This window comes from Eimeria mitis, genomic scaffold, assembly GCF_000499745.2.
Source record: "Eimeria mitis Houghton genomic scaffold, Emh_scaff4556, whole genome shotgun sequence".
Taxonomy (NCBI): Eukaryota; Apicomplexa; class Conoidasida; order Eucoccidiorida; family Eimeriidae; genus Eimeria; species Eimeria mitis.
The window spans coordinates 1,985-3,408 of NW_013572869.1; the positions used below are offsets into that span (position 1 = coordinate 1,985).

At 39.9% G+C, this 1,424-nt stretch overlaps 1 protein-coding gene across 1 annotated transcript in view; it reads right to left on the bottom strand.

The window, feature by feature from the left end:
• Positions 1 to 1,391: 1,391 nt before the first annotated feature.
• The window catches only part of EMH_0076060 (uncharacterized protein), a gene marked incomplete at both ends in the record, with an annotated part of 891 nt that continues 858 nt past the window's right edge, over positions 1,392 to 1,424 (bottom strand). The window contains one exon of the mRNA XM_013499683.1: positions 1,392 to 1,422. Within this exon, the coding sequence (XP_013355137.1) occupies positions 1,392 to 1,422 (31 nt within the window). The remainder of the gene's footprint in view (positions 1,423 to 1,424) is intronic.

A 1,424-nucleotide genomic window follows, 5' to 3' on the forward strand; every position in this document is an offset into this window, starting at 1 on the left:
TGTTTGTTTTGCTTTTTTTCTTTTTTTCTTTTTTTTTTGTTTCGTTGCTTGTATTTTTATTTATTTATTTATTTATTTATTTTGTTGGTTAGTTAATTTGTTTTATTTATTTTATTTATTTTATTTGTGTATTTGTTTTTTTATTTGTCTATTGGTGAGCAAGTAAGGAGACAGAAGAAAGAGACAAAAGGAGACAAAAAAAAAGAGAAAAGGAGACAAAAGAAAAATAAATAATAAAGAGACAAAAGGAGATAAAAAATATATAATAAAGAGACAAAAGAAAGAGACAAAAGAAAGAGACAAAAGAAAGAGACAAAAGAAAGAGACAAAAGAAAGAGACAAAAGGAGACAGAAGAAGGAAAGGAGACAAAAAAAGAAGACAGAAGAAAGACAAAAGGAGACAGGAGACAAAAGAAAGAAAAGGAGACAAAAGAAAACGAAAAAAGAGAAAAAAGAAAACAAAGAAGGAGAGGAGACAAAAAGGAGACAAAAAAAAACAAAAAAGGAGACAAAAAAACAAAAAAGGAGACAAAAAAGGAAACAAAAAAAACAAAAGGAGACAGAAAAGGAGACAGAAGAAAGAAAAAAGGAGACAAAAAAAAAAACAAAAAAGAAAAAAAAACAAAAAAAAAGGAGACAAACCAGGCGTCTTTATTTTGTAGTATATAGACGTGAACAACAGCAGCTGAATCAGCAGCAGCATCAGCAGCAGCAGCATCTGCTGCAGCAGCAGCAGCATCTGCTGCAGCAGCAGCAGCAGCAGCAGCAGGCTGAATATATCGAACTCCTATATAAGCAAAATCTATTGCTGCTACTCCTCCTGTGTCTTGGTGTGCTTCTGCTGCTGTAAGGAGACTGCTGCTGCCCTCCTGCTGCAGCTGCTGCAGCAGCGAGCTCTTCCCCACGTCTTCACACCCTAAGCAGCAGCAGCAGCAGCAGCAGCAGCAGCAGCAACAGCAGCAGCAGCAGCAGCAGAAGCAGCAGCAGCAGCAACAGCAGCAGCAGCAGCAGTAGCAGTATTAGTAATAGTAGTCATAGCAGTAGTAGTAGCAGCAGCAGGAAGGTAGCAGCAGCAGCAACAGCAGCAACAACAGCAGCAGCAGCAGCAGCAGCAGCAGCAGCAGCAGTACTAGTAGTAGCAGCAGGAGGAGACACAAAGAAAACCCAAAAACAAACAAACAGAGAAACAACAAAAACAAAAAACAAAAAACAGCAGCAACAACAACAACAACAAGAACAGCAGCAGCAACTACAGCAGCAGCAGCAGCAGCAGCAGCAGCAGCAGCAGCAGCAGCAGCAGCAAGTTACCTAGTAATAGAATACAGCCTGTTGGTGTTTGTTGTGTTTTTTCTCTGCTCTCCTTCAGCAGTCTCCTCCATATACCCTTCTTGCTATCCTGCGTGCTGCTGCTGCTGCTGCTGCTG